At 63.2% G+C, this 19332-nt stretch overlaps 3 protein-coding genes and 1 long non-coding RNA gene across 5 annotated transcripts in view; 2 read left to right on the top strand and 2 right to left on the bottom strand.

Annotated features, from left to right (window-relative positions):
• The first annotated feature begins 1922 nt into the window (after positions 1-1922).
• On the top strand, positions 1923-7517 carry ACADVL (acyl-CoA dehydrogenase very long chain). Of its 2 annotated transcripts, XM_049637112.1 has the most exons (20): positions 1923-2099; positions 2184-2259; positions 2524-2589; positions 2675-2747; positions 2837-2901; positions 3247-3381; positions 3792-3936; positions 4203-4332; positions 4436-4561; positions 4927-5125; positions 5335-5439; positions 5874-5960; positions 6047-6109; positions 6216-6317; positions 6400-6497; positions 6574-6646; positions 6732-6804; positions 6906-6978; positions 7069-7144; positions 7220-7517. In XM_049637112.1, exons 1-20 carry the CDS (start codon positions 2038-2040, stop codon positions 7358-7360), a joined length of 1968 nt encoding a protein of 655 aa, XP_049493069.1. In that variant the 5' UTR covers positions 1923-2037; the 3' UTR covers positions 7361-7517. The 2 variants fall into 2 exon arrangements, with proteins under 2 accessions (XP_049493069.1, XP_049493070.1); XM_049637113.1 differs by lacking the exon at positions 2524-2589.
• A 67-nt stretch (positions 7518-7584) lies between these two features.
• DVL2 (dishevelled segment polarity protein 2) lies at positions 7585-15118 on the bottom strand. Its single transcript, XM_049637111.1, is given in 18 exon segments — positions 7585-8461; positions 8463-8552; positions 8554-8582; positions 8716-8931; positions 9316-9495; positions 9643-9774; positions 9863-9991; positions 10163-10230; positions 10715-10791; positions 10871-11010; positions 11100-11169; positions 11315-11405; positions 11533-11668; positions 11785-11882; positions 11977-12122; positions 12391-12460; positions 14844-15019; positions 15021-15118. Coding segments are annotated over 18 exon segments (2196 nt in total). The 5' UTR covers positions 15039-15118; the 3' UTR covers positions 7585-8131.
• Positions 15119-15749: 631 nt separating this feature from the next.
• PHF23 (PHD finger protein 23) overlaps positions 15750-19332 on the bottom strand; it is a 5360-nt gene continuing 1777 nt past the window's right edge. Inside the window, exons 2-5 of the mRNA XM_049637104.1 lie at positions 18338-18369; positions 18075-18167; positions 16669-17506; positions 15750-16565 (exon numbers count right to left, since the gene is read on the bottom strand). Of these exons, the coding sequence (XP_049493061.1) occupies positions 16351-16565; positions 16669-17506; positions 18075-18167; positions 18338-18369 (1178 nt within the window). The 3' untranslated portion in view covers positions 15750-16350. The remainder of the gene's footprint in view (positions 16566-16668; positions 17507-18074; positions 18168-18337; positions 18370-19332) is intronic.
• Positions 16493-18134, top strand: LOC125927064 (uncharacterized). Its single transcript, XR_007459222.1, has 2 exons — positions 16493-16578; positions 17400-18134. It is a non-coding gene; the product is annotated as an uncharacterized LOC125927064 (long non-coding RNA).

The following is a 19332-nucleotide window of genomic DNA, read 5'->3' as shown; positions in this document are numbered from 1 at the left end:
AGCCAGGCCCTGGCCGGGGGCAGGGTGTGAGGGAGGGGCTGGCAGGAGGGAATCCCTGGGGGGCTACTTCCCCCTCAGGATTCACAGGAGGAAGCCTGAAAAGTAATTCTGTCCTGGACTCTTTGGTGCCTGAAACTGGGGCAAAGAAAAGGGGGGGGAGCGGGAGGAGGAAGGGCCACAGGGTAGGAGAGAGAACATTCTCTGCACCCCTGACTCGGGATTTTGTCCCCAGGGCCCCCAAGTCTTCAACATCGGCTGTCTTCGCTCCAGCCCTGCCCGCTCCCCTGAGGCAGCGGCCCCACCTCACCCCCTTACCTGGCTCTCTGAGATACAAGCCTCATAATAGTCCAGAATGTCTGTCACCAGAACAGAGCTGAGTTACCCTCCCCCACCCCTGCCTCCCGGGCCACCCCTGCCACCATCTCTGGCCTCCTTCTGTCCGGTGAGGGAGGAGCTCCTCCAGCCAGGGCTGCTGGGCTTTGATGGGGGACAGTCAGGACGACCGACCCCTGCTTGGACCAAGGGGACCTCCACGCCCCCAACCAGCCCCCAAGTTTGGGCATTGCCCTCACAGGCCCAGGCCAGCCCTTTCCAAACACTGCCCCTCAGATGATTGGGGCTACTCACCCAGCAAGGCCTGGAAGAGGTCACTGTGCAGCACGGTGAGGAGAGGGGGTGCCCACCGCAGTAGTGGGGGGGGCCAGGAGCCAGAGGGCTGACCGGGGAGCTGGAGAATAATGGGGGTGGGGTTGGGACAGGGAAGACACAGAGGGACCAAGACATTCGCCTTCCCCAGCCTGTGCCTTTTCACCCCAGATTCTATGGGAAGGTTCAGGAGAAGGGTCCCCAAATCCCAGTCCCTGCCCCCACCAGCTCCAGCCCCCAGGCCTTTCGTTTTTCACCTCTGGGTCCCTCGGACATCTCTCTCTTCTGTCACTTTAATCTCCCTAATCCGCAGGGTTGGAGCTGAGCTGCCTTCTCCCCACCCAGTTCCAGCTGTTAGCCTAAGGAGGCAGTCTTATCTCCTCCTGGAACTTCACACCCTGGCCACTCTCCCCAGAGCCACGGACCCATGAACGGGAGTTTGCTCCACTTTCCGAAGGGAGGAGGGAAGGGTACCCCCCCCCCCCAAGGAGGCTCCAGCCACCCCAAAGGAGAGGAAGCTGAGCCCAGATCTTTCCTTGGGGGGGTGTTCCCAGTGAGGATGGCAGAGAGGGGGTATGAGTTACCGAGGACTCCTTGGCCCAGGGCTAGAGAAGTGGGGACTGGGGGACGTGAGCACCCCTGCAGTTCCTCACAGGCTGGGAAGCAACCAGAATGCCAGCCGTCTAGCCTGGGCACATGGTCTCGGGAACAAGGGCAGACACAGACAGGCGTTCAGGAAGGTCTCAGAGGCCCTCAAGGGGAGGCAGCGAATTGGCAGAGGGGAGGGGACGGTCCTACGCTGAAAATTCAGGTGTTTCCAAAGTTAGTGACACCTCCTAGGTCTCAGGAGAAATGTGCTTGGGACACTCGCCCCGCCGCTGGAGCCCCCCACCCCACCATGTCCCTGCCTTTCGTGTGGGTGGAGACGGATTTCACAAGGGACCCCGATGGGTCGTCTTTCCGTGCCTCTGCCTCTGCCTCTGGCATCTATCGTAAGCTTCTTCCTTCCCACCTCTCCCTTCCAACTCCACCTGGGAAGTCCTCCTTTCCGTCTACCCTCCATCCCTCTGGCTGCGGTCGCCTAAGCCTCTCCCTCGTCCGTCCCAGCCAGTCCCATCACCCCTCCCACACTCCAGGTGGGACAGGCGGGACCAGGCGTTTGGGGGAGGCGGGGACGTTCGGAGACCGCCCTAGGTCAACCAGAATACAGAGGCCGAGGGCGCGCCGGAACTACAGCTCCCGGCATGCCCCGAGGCCGGAAGCCCCGCCCGCCCACCTCGCGGTGCATTGTGGAGCAAGAGTCAAGACTAGGTGGGGGCGCCCAGACTCGGGCAGACGGGACCGCGGCGCTGGTTCCGCGCTCGAGGCGGCGGCAGCTCGAGCGGTTCGAAGATGCAGGCGGTACGGACGGCCCCGGTCGTGGGGCGGCAGCTGCGGAGGTTGGGGGTCGGAAGGTGTGTGTTCGACAGAAGGGACGGAGCGGGGGTGGCCTCGGACCTGGGGACCGGGCCGGGACTGAAACCCCCGCTCCCCCACAGCTCGTGGCCCCGTGCGCTCCTGGGGCAGCCCCCGCTCGGCCTGGCCCGGCGACCCTATGCCAGTGGGGCGACTCAGGTGAGTGACGGCGGCCTGGGGCGCGGCGTGTGGGAGTGAGGGTCCGCCCCGGCGTCCCCTTCCCCGCCGCCGGCAGGGGTCTCCCTCTCCACCCCGGTCACCTGCCGCTGAAAGTAGGGGAAAGGTCAGGCCAGGGTGCCCTGGTGATGGAATTGGGGGAAAGGTCGCCGCCCCCGCCCGACGCCGCCCCCCAGCTGTCCCCCTGGACTCTCCTTGGCATCTCGGAAGCCCCTTCCCGGCCTCGCTAACTAAACGTCTCCCCAGGCTGTTCTGGAGAAGTCAGATCCCCTTTCCCCTGAGGCTTCGACCCAGGAGAAGCAGGCCAAGGCGGTAGGTGGCCCCCAGGCCGGGAGGAGCTAAGCCAGGGGCTCACCCACCGCGGACAGCTCCCTGAAACCCCCTTCTCCCTGCGCAGGAATCGAAGTCCTTTGCAGCCGGGATGTTCCGGGGCCAGCTCACCACCGACCAGGTGTTCCCTTACCCCTCTGGTAAGGGGTAGTCACAGCTGGGTGGGGCAAGGCAGCTTCCCTTGACCGCCTGGGCGGCCTGACCAGCCTGTCCTTCCCTGCCCCCACAGTGCTCAACGAGGAGCAGGCACAGTTTCTCAAAGAGCTGGTGGGGCCTGTGTCCCGTTTCTTTGAGGTGAGGAGTGACTGGGGCGGGGGAATTGATAGCTTGGTTCCTGATGGGGTGGGAGAGGTGCTCAGCGGTTTAAAAGGAGCTTTAAAAGGAGCTTGGTGGCGTCTGGTGACTCAGTCAATTGGGCCTCCAGCTCTTGGTCTCAGCTCTGGTCGTGATGTCTCAGTTCATGGGTCCTGGCCCTGCCTCAGGCTCTGAGCTGACCGGGTAGACCCTGCTTGGGATTCTCTTTCCCAGTCTCTGTCCCTCCCCCCACTTGCTCTCTCTCAACATAAATAAACTTAAGAAAATTTTGGAAAAGAAAAAAAAAAAAGGAGCGTGGATGCATCCTCTGCCCGCCCTCCCCAGGAGGTCAACGATCCTGCCAAGAACGACATGATGGAGAAGGTGGAGGAGACCACTCTACAGGGTCTCAAGGAGCTGGGGGCCTTTGGTCTGCAAGTGCCCAGCGAACTGGGCGGCGTGGGCCTCTGTAACACCCAGGTGAGGGGGGTCCCCTCGGTCACTCCCAGCATCCCAGTCTACCCCAGCTTTGCCGTGATTAAGTTCCTTGCTCACCTGACCCAAGGCTCAGGTCCACCAAATACCTGCCCGTGTTGACCCTCCCAGGATGCACATACCTGTCCCAAACACATCACCAAACTGGACACAGTCCCTTAGGGCTGTGGACTTCTCCCAGGCTCACCAGTCCTAATGGCAGAGACTGACAATAGGTTAGGAAGCCTCTCTCCCAAGAGCTGGGGAGACACCCGTGTCCCTCTCTATCACGGTGACATTTTGGCTCTCTAGTCACAGTGTGGGCTGCCCAGGTCAGGCCCTGCCTGTGGCCCACACTTCCCTGCTACGGCCCCATGCAGCCAGTAAGAGCCCCGGATGCCTGCTTTTCCCCGCAGTACGCCCGCTTAGTGGAGATCGTGGGCACTCATGACCTTGGCGTGGGCATCACCCTGGGGGCCCATCAGAGCATCGGATTCAAAGGCATCCTGCTCTTTGGCACAAAGGCTCAGAAAGAAAAGTACCTCCCCAAACTGGCATCTGGTGAGGCAGCCCCGAGAGACCCCGGGACTGGGGGCATCCTGGGCCAGTGGTACTAAGGTCACCACACAGCTGGGTGGGTCGGTTGGGCAAGATTCTGGGAAGGGATGGGTGTGCTGGTCGGGAAATGTGAAGGTGAACGGGATGCCAGAGATGTTAAGGAGGAGTTGCCTCTGTGTGTGTGTGTGTGTGTGTTGGGGAGGGAAAGGTGCAGTGAGGGGCCTCTGATGCCCATCAGGACCCCGTTTAAAGGCACTGTCTACCTCCAGGGGAGACCATAGCTGCTTTCTGTCTAACCGAGCCCTCCAGTGGGTCGGATGCAGCCTCCATCCGAAGTTCGGCTGTGCCCAGCCCCTGTGGAAAATATTACACCCTCAACGGAAGCAAGATTTGGATCAGGCAATCTTCCCGTTTCTTTCCTTCTGTCCACCTCCACCCAACTCCCGGCCCCCACTGTTCTGTCCTGTCCTCCGCACCCTGACTGGCCCTCCTTTGTCCACAGTAACGGGGGCCTGGCAGATATCTTCACGGTCTTTGCCAAGACACCAGTTACAGATGCAGCCACGGGGGCCGTGAAAGAGAAGATCACAGCTTTTGTGGTGGAAAGGAGCTTTGGAGGTGTTACCCAGTGAGTGGGTTTGGGGAGGAAGGAAAAGGTCAGGCCAGGTTTGGGGGCAGCACAGAGCAGACGGCGTCACAGGTCACCCCGGGGACGTGTGCAAAACCCAAAGAGCTAGACGGCATGTTCTCTTTGGGACCAATCCGCACAGAACCAACATAAAGGTCCGGCTCCCGCAACCAGCGAGCCCAGCATCCAGTGGGCTAATAGCCAGGCCTCCTTCCCCTCCGGGCAGGCAGGGACAGTTGCCCGCACCCTCCCACGCCCTTTCCTGGTTGATGTTAATTCCTCCTTGGCTTGTAACAAATGCCCCCCCCCTCCGCCCCCGCGACCTGTTGAGCACACTTCTGCTTCTCTACCCCACCCTGTCACAGCGGGCCCCCGGAGAAGAAGATGGGCATCAAGGCCTCGAACACGGCAGAGGTGTACTTTGACGGAGTACGGGTGCCGGCAGAAAACGTGCTGGGCGAGGTAGGGGGTGGCTTCAAGGTCGCCATGCACATTCTCAACAACGGAAGGTTCGGCATGGCCGCGGCCCTTGCAGGCACCATGAAGGGCATCATCGCTAAGGCGGTGAGTACCATGCCTGGCCAGAAGTCACACGGTCCCCCTTCCCATGTGGCCCTGTCCCCTTGAGGGTATTCCATCCCCCCAGAAACCCCTCCCATGCTGGCAGCTCCCAGGCCTGATCGCTCAGGTCTGTGTCCAGCCCAGCCCCAATGCCTGGCGGGGGGCGGGGGGCACTGGGTTAACCACAGTGGGACCCTTGTGCCTTCTTCCAGGTGGATCATGCTACGAATCGTACCCAGTTTGGGGATAAAATTCACAACTTTGGGCTGATCCAGGAGAAGCTGGCCCGGATGGCTATACTGCACTACGTGACTGAGGTGAGGGTCTTCCCGTACCGCGCTCCCCAGAGCCCCGGGGCCTTCTTCCCCATAGTCGGTTTGGACCACGACCCCCAGCAGCACCTGGGGCAGTGGGTCTCCAGCTTCACACCAATGCCCTAGGGGATGCGGGGAGGCGTAGTCAGCTCAGTCGCTGCACGAGGGGGAGAGCCGTGCTGTTCGGAGATGCTTCCAGAAGTAGCTGAAGTTTATTCCGCCTGCACCCCCGCCCTTACCTCTTCACCCCCTTCAAAGAAGTCAGATGCCCAGAAGCCCCCACTGAACTGACTCGGGGGACCCAGTGTTTCACCGTGCGTGAGGGGTGGAGCTAGAAGGTGAAGGCCAGGGCCACGAGGAGCTAGGGCAGACGCAGGTGGCCGGGTCGAGTCTGATGCGCTGCGTTTCCTCTCCGTGTTCCCACCCCGCAACCTCAGTCCATGGCTTACATGGTGAGTGCCAACATGGACCAGGGATCCACGGACTTCCAGATAGAAGCCGCCATCAGTAAGATCTTTGGCTCGGTGAGGTCCCAGGCCCACAGGGTGGGAGAGAGCCCAGCGTGGGAGCTTGGCTCCAAGACCGGTCTTACAGGGCTCTCTGTTCCCAGGAGGCCGCCTGGAAGGTGACCGACGAGTGCATCCAGATCATGGGCGGCATGGGCTTCATGAAGGTACAGGCTGGCTCTGGGCCCCGGGGGGCCGCGGCTGGGACGGGGGGCGGGGCGGGGTGGGTGGGCGCGCCTCGGCAGGGGTGTGCGTTCTGGCCTCCCGGGGCAGGAGCCTGGGGTGGAGCGCGTTCTCCGAGATCTTCGCATCTTCCGGATCTTCGAAGGGACGAACGACATCCTCCGACTGTTTGTGGCTCTGCAGGGCTGCGTGGTAAGAGGGAACGGGGGGGGGGGGGGAGGGGCGGAGTAGGGAGAAGAGCACGTCCTGAGCGCTAGGCCCTCTCCCCACACAGGACAAAGGAAAGGAACTCTCTGGACTCGGCAATGCTCTGAAGAATCCTTTTGGGAACGCCGGCCTTCTCTTAGGCGAGGCGGGCAAGCAGCTGAGGAGGTCAGCTCAGAGCCGGGGCGGGGCCGGTAGGGGCACGGGGCGGCCACTAACCCGTCACTCCCCCCCGTCCTCTCAGGCGGGCAGGGCTGGGCAGCGGCCTGAGTCTCAGCGGCGTCATCCACCGGGAGCTGAGCCGCAGCGGGGAGCTGGTGAGTAGTCGGGCGGGCCTGGCAGAGGCGGCGGAGGGCCCGTGCGGCCGGGCTCCCTCCCCCAGCCCCTCTCCTCTCGGGGCAGGTGGTGCAGGCCTTGGAGCAGTTCGCCGCCGTGGTGGAGGCCAAGCTGATAAAACACAAGAAGGGAATTGTCAGTGAGTGAGATCTACCCCGTCCCCGCCCCCCACTCCCCCCCCCCCCCCCCCCCCTCCCCCTCCGGCTGACACCTCCCCCCGCCGTCCCACGTACCCGACAGATGAACAGTTTGTGCTGCAGCGTCTGGCAGACAGTGCCATTGACCTCTACACCATGGTGGTAGTGCTGTCCAGGTGAGGGGGTGGCGTGGGAGGCCTGAGCCGCAGGGGTCCCGGGCCGGGGCTCCCAGCCCAGCTGTGCGGTCTCTTCTTGCCCTGCACCAGGGCCTCGAGATCCCTGAGCGAGGGCCACCCTACAGCCCAGCACGAGAAGATGCTCTGCGACAGCTGGTGTATCGAGGTGAGGCTCGGGGTTACCGAGGGCGCGCGGGGGGGCCGGAGGCGCAGGCCTGGACCTCTCCTGCCCTCTCCCCAGGCGGCCGTGCGGGTCCGGGCGACCATGACCGCTCTGCAGTCTGACCCGCAGCAACAGGAGCTCTTCCGGAACTTCAAAAGCATCTCCACGGCCTTGGTGGAGCGAGGCGGTGTGGTCACCAGCAACCCCCTCGGCTTCTGAGGACTCCTGGCCACCTGCCCGCCCGCCCCCCTTGTGCCTTCTCCCAAGCCAAAGCCCAGCCCCCTCGTTCTGCCTTAAGGAGGGCCTGGCCCCCGGGCGGCGGCTGCTCTCGGAGGCCCACTGCCTGCCTCACAAGTAAAGGTTCTCACCAGCCGTGCCTCGCTGCTGCCTCAGTTCTCTCCCTGCCTGCCTCCCTCCCAAAGAAAGGAGCCAGAGGCGTGCGCGGTTGGCCTCTATTGCTTTATTTGGTGTCTTATACAGGTGACTAAATAAATAGAGTAACAAAAGCAGCTACACGGGCCCCCGAGACCGAACACCCCACCTTCCTTTGCTGTCTAGGGTGCCCAGCCCTTCCTCCTCCCAGGGTACCGCTGACCACCGCTACCCTGCACAGGACAGAGTTGGACGGACAGAGGAGGAGGTCACATTTCGGGGTTGGGAAGGGCCCAGGAGATAGAGGTTCTTCGTATAAAAAGAGAAACATCTACTAAAAAAATAGTCCGAAAAACGTACGAAAGTCTACTTCAACCCCCCCCCCCCAAAAGGCGTACAAAAACAGTAAAGCTAAAAATAACCCAAGGTCCCTTGCGCACCCCCGGAGGGAAAGGGGAGGAACCAGGCACTGCTGGTGAGAGTCCCAGGGGCGGCCGCCTCCCAGCAGCCCGCAGGCTGGGCTGAGCTGGGCCAGAGGAGTGCCAGGCACGTGACGGACGAGACCCCCGGCACAGGACAGAAGCACCAAGCGCTGACTGGACAGGCCCGCCACGTGCTCTACATAACATCCACAAAGAACTCACTGGGGTTGCCCATGGCCATGTGGAAGCTCTGGCGGCTGGCGGTCAGCTCTGGGGGCACAGAGCCCAGGTCTCTGACCGGAGGGGCCCCCGGGGGCTGCACTGCTGGAGGCACGGGGGGTGGGGGCGGGGGCACCATGACCACCATCATGGGATTGTAGGGGAGGGCCATGCCAGGGGGTGGTCCATAGGGATGGAGCCCGGGGTGGGCTCGGAGATTGGGCGCGCCCCCCGAAGAGCCTCTGGAAGGGGGCGGGCCCCCATCACCAGCCCCACCAGGGTCCCCACCCCGCCGAAGGCTGCCCCCCCCGGGTGGAGGGCTCGGACTCACTGCCGCTGCCGGACTTGGACTCGGGGGCCCGCTCCTCAGGCCTCCCCGTACGCCCCGCCCCCCCCGTCGCTCCGTGTTGACCCACTGCTCCGGCTCCCTGTGGGGTGGAGGAGAGGAGGCGAACTGAGCCCCAGCCCAGCGGCCCCGGGTCAGCCCCGCCTCCGCCCCTGCGCCAGCCTTTCCTGCCTGCATCCCCCCCGCCCCGCCGCTGGCATCTAGCCGCGACTTACCCTCGCTGTGCTGGCTGCTGGCACTGCCCCCGCCGTAGGTGTAGGATGAGAGCTCATGGTAGGGTGGCGGCTGGGGGCTGTATGGGTGCGGGGCTGGGTACTGGTAGGAGAAGGTGGGCAGCAGGGGCCACGGGGTCGCCCCAGGCAGAGGGGCCAAGGTGTCCTGGTCCGAAGCCCCGCTGGAACCGTCATCGTTCAGGGACAGGTTGACCAGGTCTGCAGAGCGAGAGGGAGACCGGGAGTCACTGCTTCCAGTGGCCAGGACACAAAGATGGTGAACGGAGGGAAACCGGGCACTGCTTCCCCAGAACCATCCACGACGGGGGGGCGGAGACGAGGGCCTCTGACAGGAAACACCCACCCCTCTGCCGCGGTCAGGGCAGAGCTCACCCAGGGCCCATGCTCTCCTGAGACTCAGGAGACTCCGCTCCCCCCCGGCGCACAGCCCTGCGCGTGGCGCACGGCTTGAGAGGCAGGACGCAAGTGGACGTTGGCCGGGGCGGGGGGGCCTGACGCAGGACACACACTGCTCAAGTGACCACGGGCACCCTGGCTGGCTGTGGGCCGGAGACAGAAAGGGGCGGGGATGGGGGCACTTACAGCTCTCACAGCCGCCACTGAGGTCCCCGAACACGTAATAGCACTGCTCAGAGAATGTGATTTTGTTCACCGTGTGTCGGATGAGGCCAGCCTTGAGCAGCCCACTGGCGTATTTGCGGGCCTCCCGGCGCTCAGGAAAGCCTTCCACGTGATGGTAAAGCCAGTCAACTACGTCCGAGCCTGGGGGCGCACGGAGCAGAAAAAGCGCTCAGGTTTTCCTCCCCGACTGCTGCCTCACCCCTGCCTGGGCCCTCCCCAGCCCGGGCCTCCTGCCCCGCCCCCCCCCCACCCCCCCCCCCGCCCCCCCTGCCCAGAGACCGGAGCTACCCAGGAAGGCGTTAGGGATGGTGATCTTGAGCCACATGCGGTCCCGAACTTCCAGTCCAGATTCGGGAGCTGCCATGGCCTTGGTCACAGACGCCATGTCTGTGTGGATGGAGAGACCCCGCCCCTCACAACCTGTCAGAGAAAGGAGGCGGCAGGGTAGGGCCCCAGCACCACCGAGAGGCCTCCCGGGGAGGGGAGAGAGGCGGGGCTGGGGGCTCACCGTCAGGCAGAGAGGACCCCGATGTCATGGTGCTCATGGACGAGGAGCCCGGATAGGCTGGGAAGGTGCCCGTCAGCGCGGCGGAGTGGGACACCCAGGCAGCGGGGTCAATGGGCTGGATGGGCTCATCTGGGACAGAGGAGGCCCCCCGAGACGGATGCTTCGCCGGCCCTCCCCGACTCAGACTCCCACCCCGCCTCCCTCCCGACCCTCCCCCACCGCCTCCCGCCACGTGGAGGCCCAACCCCGAGCCCTGCTCTCTTGCCCAGGCAGCCACAGACCCTCCCCGGCACCACTCACTCCGAGGAAGGGTGAAGTAGGCCTGGGGAGAGGGATCCCAGCACTTGGCCACCGTCAGCACGATGGGGCTGTGGGAGGGGAGAAGCGGTCAGGCGGGGGTGGCCGGCAAGGGCTCGGGAGTGTGCGGGCCTGGGACTGACGGGCTGAGGAACAGGACGGAGAAGACACCAGAGACAGAGGGACCCACCAACGCAGACCAGTCTAGAAATGCCGCTGAGTGTAAGTCCGGGAACCGGACAGCTAACCGATGCGGTTCACGAACCCGCATACACGCGTGTGCACACACACGAGGTGGGGGGACCGAATGGAGCAGTGACAGCAAGGCAGGAGAACAATGCCCTCCGGGGAGACCGAGGAAGGGGCGTCGGAGGCGCCGGCCACCTTCTAGGTCACGACCTGAGCCGGGCTCACACAGGCACCCCCACGCCACGGTTACCTGTCACGTCACACGGTCCCGCCTCGCGCTCTCGGGACACGCGTGATGTCACGCCCCCGCTAACCGAGACGCCGCCACCACTAGGAGAGCAGACCCAGGCCGGGCCAGCGGCTCACCCCGGCTTGTGCACGATGTCCCGCAGCACCCGCACCGCGTCGTCATTGCTCATGTTCTCGAAGTTCACGTCGTTCACCTGGAAGCCGGGCCAGCGGGTCAGAGGCCGCCGGGGCCCCCAACCCTACCCCCCGCCCCGGGGCCCAGGACCAGCGCACCTGCAGCAACATGTCGCCCGGCTCGATGCGCCCGTCGGCCGCCACGGCGCCCCCCTTCATGATGGAGCCGATGTAGATGCCGCCGTCGCCCCGCTCGTTGCTCTGGCCCACGATGGAGATGCCCAGGAAGTTGTACTTCTCTGCGGAAGGGGCGCGGGTGACCGGGGGCAGCCCGCCGCGCGCCCCCCGGGCCCCCGCAGGCCCGGCCCCCGCCCGGGCTCCCCCGTACCCATGTTGAGCGTGACCGTGATGATGTTGAGGGACATGGTGGAGTCGGTGACGCTGCTGAAGGACGAGGCCTGTCGGGGAAACGGGGAAGGAGCCGCACTGCCTCCGACGACCCGGGGACGGGCCCTGGGGTGCTCGCTTCCTGTGCCCTCGCACCCCCTGAACCAAGGCCCCCGACTTCTCCAAGGTCCAGCTGTCCCGTGAGAGCCCCCTCACCCTCTCCAGGCGGGGCGGCCGCTGCTTCCTCCGCCGCCGGTGGCGCTTCAGGAGGCGGGAGGCGCTGCTCTGCTCCGTGGAGCTGCTGAACCTGTCAGGAGGCGGAGGCGGTCACGGTCACGGAGGGGGGGGGAGGGGGGGATGGGCGGGGGAGGGGGAGGGGGAGGAGGAGGGGGAGGAGGAGGACGACGACGACGGGAGGATGGGCGATGCCCTACCTGCTCATGGTGTCGTCGTCGTCAGAGTCGCCCAGGCTGGTGCTCTCCAGCTCACTGGTCATGAGCGTCGAGGAGCTCTCGTACCCGGCCAGGTGGCGCTCCAGCCTCGAGGGGCCGCCAGGCCTGTGGCCCCCCGCTGAGCATGAACAGGCACCTCAGGAAGCTGTCCCCCCTCCTTACTCCCACCACCGCCCTCCCCGGGCTCCCGGAGGACCCGGCCTCGGGCCCGCCCCCCCTCACCGCCATGCTCACTGCTGTCTCTCCTGCGAGGCCGTTCCCGCCGCAGAGACACCACCGACTCCGTTTCTGTCTCGGGCTCCAGGTTTTCCCGGCTGCTGGACACGTTAGGGCTGGATGGGCAGAGACGGTTCGCAGCCCGCATCAGTGGGCTGGGGCTCCACGTCCTCGATTCCCTCCCCCGGACTCAAGGATCCCCAATCTCACTGGAAGGATGGAGGTCTGGAGTCGCCAATGCCACTGGTCCTCTCCGGCGGCAAAGGGGGTAACGGTGGCGGCGGTGGCGCCAGCTCGGTCCGAGGCTCGTGGGCTGGGGGAGCCACCTCGGGTTGGGGGTTATCCGATGACACCAGCTGAAAAGTGCAAAGACAGAAAGCGGCTCGACCGGGAAGTGAGGCGTCCCAGGACGCGGAGAGGGGCAGGGGGTGGGTCTGAGCAAGGACTGTGCTTGGGATGAGCAGAGAGAGAGCAGGAGCTGGCAATACAGGCCCCAGAGAAGGCTGATGGGCCGCGGCTGGCTCTCCAAGCCGCCGAGGAAGCAAAGAGCCAGGGCCTCCAACGAGTGGGCCGGGGACACTGAGGCTCAGAGCGCCTGGTGGCGTGAGAGGGACGGCCGCTCACCCAGGACACCACCCTTCCGTTGAAGCAGGGGAGGCGGGCGCTGTCATCTGAAATCTCCTCCTTCACCACCCTGCCGAGAGAGGGCACAAAGGCCGGTGAGACTGGCCTCACCACCCCCCCAGCGCACCCCCAATTCAAACCTCCTGACCCGCATCCATGGAGCTCGGGGGCGCCGACTTTCTCCAGCCCTGACCCAGTCCTCTTCCCTGACGCTGAAACCCTTCGCTTGCACACCTACGGGGTCTCCCCATTCGCTCCCTTTCCTTCCTTCTCTCCCCAACTCATCCTCCGGGCTCAATGCTGCTCCAAAAATTTCCTGGGGTCCGCTTCCAACTTCTCACTCGGATCTCAGAGACCGTCCTGTTCCCTTGGGTGACCCTACAGGTAGGTCTGTCTCACCTTAGGAGCCTTGCCGGCACCTCCCCCAACCCCCACCCCACTCCTCACACCCTGTCCCCAAACCCTTTGGTCCCGAAGCCTCTAGTCTCACATTTTCCTTGCTTTTCTCTCTCTCCCTCCCTCCCAGAGAGCTCTCCAAATGGGCTACTTTTCCCCACGTGAAAACACCCGCTAGACCAAAAATCGTACCTCCTCACTAGGCGGGGCCCTCCCAGGGACAGACGAACCCCAGCTGTGACCCGCCCTGTGCCTCCCACAGGTCTCTGCACCAAGCAACCTGTCTTGCCTGACAGACCCCAAAGCCCAGCGTCAGGATGGACACGACTCGCTCCTTCTCACCCACCATGTGAAATCACGGCCGCCTGTTCTGTTTGGCACCTTGTCCTGGCCACACAGCGACAGACCGGACACTTGTTAAGCGTCAACAAACGCTGGCTGAATAAATACACGAACTACGAGAATCCCTGCCCTCAACGGGTTCTCTCTCTCACACGCACATATTCTCACCTCCAAATTCGAACAGCCTGTCTCATTAACCCTCTGGCTTAATGTGGTTCCAGAAGCCTGGATACGTGACAACTTAATCCCATTTGTTACCAATGGGACAACTCAGCCCAGTCACGGTCAATCAATCTCGATACAACACAGGATGTTTTGCAACATAATTCAGTCTCTGCGTAACCTAGTCTGGCAAATCACTCCGTCTTATGTCACACCATAACCTCGCTTATGGACGGGTCAGACCCGACATTATTAACGACGGTACCAACTTACTGAAAAGCTACTGTGCGCCACGCACCTATGTGAGATTTTCGATACTAACTACGTCAACATACTGCTAACAAACAGTAGAACCTTGATTTAAATCCCAGCCAAGTCCCAGGGGGCACCTGGGTGGCTCGGTTGGTTGAGCATCCAACTTCGGCTCAGGTCATGATCTCACGGTTCGTGAGTTCGAGCTCCACATCGGGCTCGCTGCTGTCAGCGCAGAGCCTGCTTCAGATCCTCTGCTCCCCATCTCTTTCCCCCTCCCCCTCTTGCTCTTTCCGTCTCTCTCTCTCTCAAAATCAACCAATCAATCAGTCAACCCCAGGTAACTCCCAAGATAATACCGCCTTCCCAACATCCAACAAACACTCTTTCTTGGTAGAAGCCAGTCTGTTCAGCTATCCATGGAAGCCAGACTGCCCCAGTCTAATCCAGCCTGCCTTCAAGAGCTGAAGGTGGAGGGCTCCGTCTCAAGAGCTATAAACCCAAAAGGACTCACTGTGTATTAAAAATCCTAGTCGAGTCCAGAATGACCCAAATTACGCCAGAATAGCCCAATATATTTTAGAAACAGCCGACAATGTCCTCACATGCAGCTGTCTGTACCAATATAGAGCGGATTATCCCTATACAGTTGTCCGTACTGGCATAGACACCCCCCCAAAGCCCTGCTTGTCTGCCCCTGTACTGAGGCTCAATAAAAACCAAACCCCAGCAAAAACTAACATCAACCAATACAACCCAGTAGAGACCAGGGTGGCCCAAGTTTTTCCCAGACAGCCTCATCTACCCCATGGCAGCCTAGAACATCCCAATGCAGCATTCTTTGCGTTAGTACATACCAGAACGTCCCCAAACAATCCTGTCTGCTCTAATACAGTCCAGGATGTCCCAAATTGCCCCAACACAAATCAATCTATACCCGAAGATTCCACGACATCCCTCATAGCCTGTGTGCTACAGGACTGCTCGGAATACAGGACGGGTGAATTCGGCACCTCCCCAAATAAAGCACTGTGTCCCACTCTATTCCAGGATAGCCTAATCTCCCCTAATCTGGTTTAGCACAGCCCAGTCTGTCGTCCTACAGCGCTGAGCGCCCCAATCTGTCCAAGCATAACCTTGCCCGTCCTGGGATAGGCAATCTAACCCCAGCATAACACAATCTGCTCCACTAGAACCCAGAAAACCCAGTATGGCCCAGAGCAGACCTGTGCCCCTCGATATTGCCCAATCCACGCCAGCACGGCCCCCCCCATCGGCTGCAATCTAGGCCTCGCGCTCACCCGAAATCCTGATCCATTGACTTGAAAAAGTACTTAGCGCCCGCGGGCCGCTGCAGGACGCTCTTGAAATCGCCCAGGGTGATGCGCTCCGCGGGGACGGGAATCTTCACCAGATACGGGGTCTCTTCTTCATCCAGGTGGTAAATCACCTTCGTCTCCCCGACACCGCCGCCCCCCCGCGCCGCTGCCCGCCATGGTCTCGCCCGCGCGCTCCCGGGCTCCGCCGCCCACCCAAAGGGGCGAAGCGCCCCCGCCGCGCCTGCGCACACCCGCCACCCGACGCGCGAGGCGACCAGGACCGGCCCGGCGCCGGAGAGGGGCAGCGGGGCGGAGGGCGGGGGGGCAGCGGGGTGGCGGCCGAGGGAAGGGGGGACGGGCCGTAGGGCTCGACCCGAGGCCGTAGACGCCGCCGCCGCCTCCTCCTCCGCCGCAGCCGCGCGCCACCGCCGCCGACGTCGCGGGCGCCCTTCAGCACCCCGCCCACCTCTCCCCATGTCACGTGGTCCGCGTCGACCCGCCCTCCGCCACGTGACCCCTCCCGGTCACGTGACCTCCCGGCTCCTCCCACGGCCCCTAACACGTGATCGTTGCTTTCAGCAACGGTCTCCCAGCCCTCAACGGCCCCGCCCCCGAATGTGTCCCCACCCGCGTCCCCCCGGTCTCTGCCCCCCCCCCCCCCCCCCCCCCGGCACCCACCGTGCTCTGCTCAGGCGGGGGCTCCGAGCAAGTCTGATCCCCTGGAGCGTGCGTGTCGGGGGAGCGGATGGCGGGTGTGGGGGTCCCGGACTGGGGGGAGGGGGGAAGGCGCGCCGCCAGGTCGTGGAGGTGGGTTTCGGCCCCACTCCCAGCCAGTCTTCGGTCAGCTTTTCCCAAGCCTCCCTCCCAAGCAGGACAGTCAGTGAGGGCTATAAACACAAAAGAGCCCACTCCGCTTTATTTACAACACGCAGGCTGTCTGTACAAACAGCTGGCCGACGGTATTAAAAACAAAAGAGGTGAGTGAGTCCCGCCACCTTTCTGTTTTCCTTCCTCCCCTCGGCCAGGCTCTGCTTGGCCCTCCACCTCCGAGCTGCCCTGCCCGAAAGGGGAAGGCCGAAATTAAAACTACAACCGGTGTAGAATAAAGGGGGAGTGAGAGAAAAGACGAGGAAGGGGAGGGGGGCGCTGTATTTACACTCGAGTTTTACAGACAACTGTCCCATTCCAGCCCAATTCCAACGCTGGCCCGCAAGGTGAGGGGTGGCAGGTCTAAGGGGCAGAAATGAAGTGTCGAGGGACCCAGACGGCCTCCCACCCCCAACCGTAATGGGTCCACGTTCAAGTCCACAAGGTGGGAAGGAAAGGTGAGGCTGGAACCAAGACACTTCATTTCCAAACCAGCCTCCCTCGGGTATTCCTGCCTGTGAAGTGGGACAATATCCAAGCTCCAGGGGACATACTGAGGACCCCGAGGCTCAGTTCCCAAGTCCTGTTGTCATCTGGAAGTCCCAGCCTAGAGATGGCGAGGTCACGGCTCTCCCGATTTGGGAGGCCCCCCTAACCGCCGGGCCTCTGGCCGCAGTTCCTTGCATTTCTGGCAGTAAAAGAAGTCGGGGACATTGGTCTTCTTAATCTTCGCACAAGACAGGTGGATCCATGTCCCACACAGGCTGCACTCGATCATGGGCCGCCCTGCAAAGGGCTTTCGGCAGTAACACGTGATCAGGTCCCATGAGTCATCACCTGGGGAAAGAAGGTTTGTTTGGTGCTCTGGCCGAGCTCTTGGGTCCCCAGCAGCCCCGAGCCCGTCCCCCTAGCTAACCCGGGGCAGCCCCAAACCTCGCACCTGATTCCACCATGATGTCCTCGTCCATGACGCGCATCTCGCCTTCGCTGGAGCTGGCGTCTCCGTCTTGGCTGGTTTCCGTGCTCCCTACGTCCTTGCTTTCGCTGTCAGTGGGAGGGGCTCCTTCGGGGTGCACCGTGGCAGGAGGCCTAGGAGCCTCTGGGGGTGCCGGCAGCACGGGGGCGGGGGCTTCACCCCCCCCCATTGCTGCCATCTCCTCCTCCTCCTCCTCCTCCTCTTCTTCCTCCTCCTCTTCAGAGTCTGTGTCACTGGGGGGTGCCCGGGGAGGCCCAGGAGGTGGGAGTCTATCCCCCCGCTCTGCCTTTTTCAACTTCCGTTTCTTGCTCTTCTTAATTCGAGACCTCTTTTCCCCGTCCCCGGGAGCCGGCCGAGGCCTCCGGAGCACCCCAAAGCCAGCCCCCCCTCCCGGCCCCAACTTTCGGTTCTTTCGGTCCTTCTTTCGAGGAGGTTGGGAGAGGTCCCCCTGGGAAAGGGGCACCGGGGTGAGAGCAGCAGGGGGCCGGGAGGCATGTGTCAGGGATGTGGGGGACAGCGGAGACGCCATTTTGGGCCCATCTAGATCAAAGAGCGAGTCCTTGAGCTTCATTTTCTCAAGCAGGGTCGCGCTGTCAGGGGCCTGCAGACGAGAGAAAGTGGACCTTGGGGGTCCTGGTTGAGTGGGGCCTGCTTGAGCCGCCCTTCTCTTGGATGACTTTGCTTTCTTAACAAAGGTCTGGATGGTTCGGAGATCTGAGGGGGCCGAGTCCCAGCCATCACTGTCTGCCGCGCTCTCGCCTCGCAAAGGAGAGCTGGAGCCTGAGGCTGGCCAATCGCTTTCCTTAAATGGGGGGAAGAGACCAGGGTCAGCAGGGGCCCAGGGGCACCTCAGCCCCTGAACAAACCCAGCCTAAAAACCAGGGACAAGATCTACCCCGAGATACCCTGGCCCAAACCACTAAAACAAAAAAGAGAATCATTGTACTCAGAAACTTTGTCCCCTCCCCAATTCCCCTCAGCATCTCCCCTTGAACACCTGCACGTCACCTCTGCCCTCACTTTCTGGACATTCTCCCCAGTCCCCACAGCCTCGCAGCATTGTCACCCGCAGACCAGAGCGCGATTTCCTTACCTGTTTCCGTATAGCCCCGTCTGTTGCCATTTTCAGCTTCCTAATACTTATCCAGCGGCGCCTCCCATTAATAACCCAAGACCGACCATTCACTGCTACTCGGCCCCGCCGAGTCTCTGAGTCACCCAGCTGCCCCCAGGTACTGGTTTTCCCACGTTTCCCATTTCCCTGGTCTTCTGTGTCCCATCGGGTAGAGGCTTCCCTTACACGGTGACACAGACTGCCCTCTCCAGTCCTAGGACACCCACCCTCAGGCTACTGGCCCTCCAGTCCCTACCTCTTTGCTAGAGGGAATGTAACCGGCATAGGCCAACACGAAACTGCAGAATTTGTTGAAGTCCTCAATGGTTCTCCGACGTTTCTCTGGTGGCTGAAAGGAAACACGTATCACAAGGAATTTAAGAGGGGCATTCCCAAAGGCAGAAACCCCGGAGCAAGGGATCTAGAAGAGGCAGGAGGAAGGGGGAGAGGGAGAAGGGGGGGGAGGGGGAGAGAGAGGAGGGGGAGGGCCCCCGGCAGCAAAAGGAAGAGAAACCTCACCTGAGTTTCTGGCTTAAGGGTCGGAGGTGGATCTGTGGAAGCAATAAAAGCTGAGTCAAGGCACTAGCGGAGAGTCCGCATGAAACCCCACCTCTAAATCTCGGAGGATCCAGGCAGACCCCCTCTTCTCTCCGGTCCCCCCGGCCAGGCCGGCAGGTCCCCAGCTGTGCTGGACCCGCCCCTGCTCCCCCTTCCGCCCTGCGAGGGGCGGAGCCAGGGCGCGGCGCCCTCTCAGGCCTCGCTATAGCGCTCCCCTTCCCCCCACCGGAGGCCTGGCGCCCCGCCCCCCCAACTCACGGTTTCTCTAGACTCCAGTCTACTCGATCACTCGGCGCCCCACCCCGCCATACCGCCCCCCGGACCGAGCCCGGGCGGCCGCCTGCCCCTGTCCTTCACACGCGCCCAGAGCCCCGAGTTCCTACCCGGTCGCGATCTGCCGCCCGGGGCCCTCCGCGACCGCACACGCAACCCGTCCGCCCCCAGGGTCCAGGATGACCACGCCGAACCGCTCCCCGCCCTCCGGGCCCCTTCTACTCGAGCACGAGGCCCGGCGCGCCCCTCACCCCCACCCTAAACACACACAGGCTCACACATCCAACGCCACTTCGCGGCCGGGACAGACGAGCGAGCACTAACCCGGACGCGGCCCCACCTGCCCCCCCATACCGCGCTCCCCACAATTTCGCCGTCCCTCCGCCCCCATCCGGGGCTTTGGCCCCTCCCCGTCTCGAGCTCCTCGGGCTCCCCGCCGGGCCCCCGGGCCCAGTTCCGAGCCCTCCGGCCGCCGCCCCCCCTCCGCCCCCGTACTCACCGCCAAGTGACTAGGCTGCGGACCCCTAAACTCTAGCCCACCCCCCCCCGCCAGCTACTCTCCCTCTACAGCGAACCCCGCTGCTGCCGCCGCTGCCCCCCTCGCCCTCCGCAACTCCCGGGCTCTAGCCCTCGCCGACCAACAGCACCCCCCCCCGCAACTCGCCGGTCTCAACCCCCCCCCA

This window comes from Panthera uncia, chromosome E1 (assembly GCF_023721935.1).
Source record: "Panthera uncia isolate 11264 chromosome E1, Puncia_PCG_1.0, whole genome shotgun sequence".
NCBI classification, from domain to species: domain Eukaryota; kingdom Metazoa; phylum Chordata; class Mammalia; order Carnivora; family Felidae; genus Panthera; species Panthera uncia.
The sequence above is the reverse complement of the archived record's forward strand: the minus strand, read 5'-3'. Positions and strand labels throughout refer to the sequence as shown.